Genomic DNA, 1,945 nt, shown 5'->3' on the forward strand with positions numbered 1-1,945 from the left:
CATTTTCTGGGCAAGAACACTGGAGTGGGCTGCTTTTTCCTTTTCCAGGGGATCTTCCTAACCTGGGGGTTGAACCCGTGTCTCTTAGGTCTGCTCCATGGCAGGCAGGTTCTTTACCACTAGCGCCATCTGGCAAGCTCCATTTTAGATATTAGTATGCTAAAATATGGGTTTCCCAGGTGGCTCAATGGTAAAGACTCTGCCTGCAATGCAGAAGCCACAGGACATGAGGGTTCGTTCTCTGGGTTGGGAAGATCCCCTTGAGGAGAGCATGGAACCCACTCCAGTATTCTTGCCTGGGAAATCCCATGGACAGAGGAGCCTGGTGGGCTACAATCCATAGGGCCACAAAGAGTTGGACACAAGTAAAGCAATTGAGTATGCATGCATGCGTACTAAAATACACTTTTCAATATAAATATTTTATTCTATATACCTCAATAATGCATGTGTTACATTATGACACACACAGGTGTTGTACACACACCCAAGTTATATACATACTTAGTTTTTACTAGAAAATATATTTGAGATATCTCATGATTAAGAAATGTTGATGCACATAAAAGTTAATACCATATAACCACAAAAACTATACAATATATTAGCCTAAAAATATTGTTGTTTTCAATATTTGTCAGTCACTATGTCATGTTGTCAGTCACAAATTCATGTCTGAGTCTTTGCAACTGCATGGACTGCAGCACGTCAGGCTTTCCTGTCCTCCTCTCTCTCCAGAGTCTGCTCAAGTTCATGTCCATTGATTTGATGACACTGTCGTTTTCTTCTCCCTTTGCCCTCAATCTTTCTCAGCATCAGGGTCTTTTCCAAAGAGTTGGATAAAAACATTATTTGCAATCAAATATCAATATCAATTGTGTCAAAACACTAAAACAAAGCAAAAGCAGTATTTATCTAGATGTTTGGTTTCTCTGCAAAAGCTAAGGTAAAGAAAATGTTGAAGATTAAATGATATGATCTCATTGAGGCCTGGAGTTTCTATGAATCTGTGCTTTACATCTGCAGAGGAATGACACTCTTATTTCAAAGCAGGATTAAATAATATATATGGCCCTCAAGTTATGCAAACTCATGAAGTTTGGTTACAGACAGTAATTTTTTTTTTTTTAATTACTGAAAATATATGATATACCGTCAGGAATTTAAGAGGCAGCAGTAAAGGAATTCCAGCATTAATGGGTGTGAGTGCCTCTCCTCTAAATAAACACAATGTTAATGATGTTTTCATGGAAATTAGCTGCTAAAATGCAAGGCACAATGGCTTTTGTTTGCCACACCTACTACACGGGTGTATAAAAGGCCTCAAGGGCAGGGCAGTTCATATTCTGCAAGCAAAGGCTTTCTTCTCTTCTACATCTTAACACTTGACAAGATGAGCTGCTACTACAGCAAGTACTATGGTGGCCTGGGCTACGGCCTTGGTGGTCTGGGCTGCAGCTACGGCTGTGGCTATGGCTTCCTCCGAGGTCTGGGCTGCGGCTACGGTGCTGGCTATGGTGGCTATGGATATGGCTGCTACCGCCCGTGTTACTATGGAAGATACTGGCCCTGTAGCTTCTACTGAGAAACCCTGCACTCAACCTTCCACGTGACTGAGACCCATCGGCCAATTTTCCTCTTCTAGATTCTGCTGTCTGGACACTTCACCCATTGGTGCTTCTCTCTGATGAAATTATGATGAGCCAATCCCAGGTCACTTTGATAGATCTTCAGATTTCAGCTTACCAGGACTGATGGGATAAAAATCATCTGAACTTGCCATTCTCATTTGGACCAGGGTGGAGGGGTGGATGGATTTACAGTTTGGGTAACAGTTCTCCTTTTGGACATATATTTTGGCAGAGCTCACACTCTGAATTGTCCATGTGAGATCCGTGGAAATGTATTTTCATTAAACTTGCTTTGTCTGGTATTTAAACGTGTC

At 41.6% G+C, this 1,945-nt stretch overlaps 1 protein-coding gene across 1 annotated transcript; it reads left to right on the plus strand.

Annotated features, from left to right (window-relative positions):
• Positions 1 to 1,393: 1,393 nt before the first annotated feature.
• Positions 1,394 to 1,585, plus strand: LOC138990195 (keratin-associated protein 20-2-like). Its single transcript, XM_070380785.1, has one exon. The coding sequence runs from the start codon at positions 1,394 to 1,396 to the stop codon at positions 1,583 to 1,585; it is 192 nt and encodes a 63-aa protein (XP_070236886.1).
• The last annotated feature ends 360 nt before the right edge of the window (positions 1,586 to 1,945 follow it).

Source organism: Bos mutus, chromosome 1, assembly GCF_027580195.1.
Source record: "Bos mutus isolate GX-2022 chromosome 1, NWIPB_WYAK_1.1, whole genome shotgun sequence".
Classification (NCBI taxonomy): Eukaryota; Metazoa; Chordata; class Mammalia; order Artiodactyla; family Bovidae; genus Bos; species Bos mutus.

What these genes read in the sequence shown, in the direction of transcription:
- LOC138990195 (XM_070380785.1), top strand. Translation starts at nt 1,394, where the DNA reads ATGAGCTGCTACTACAGCAAGTACTATGGTGGCCTGGGCTACGGCCTT.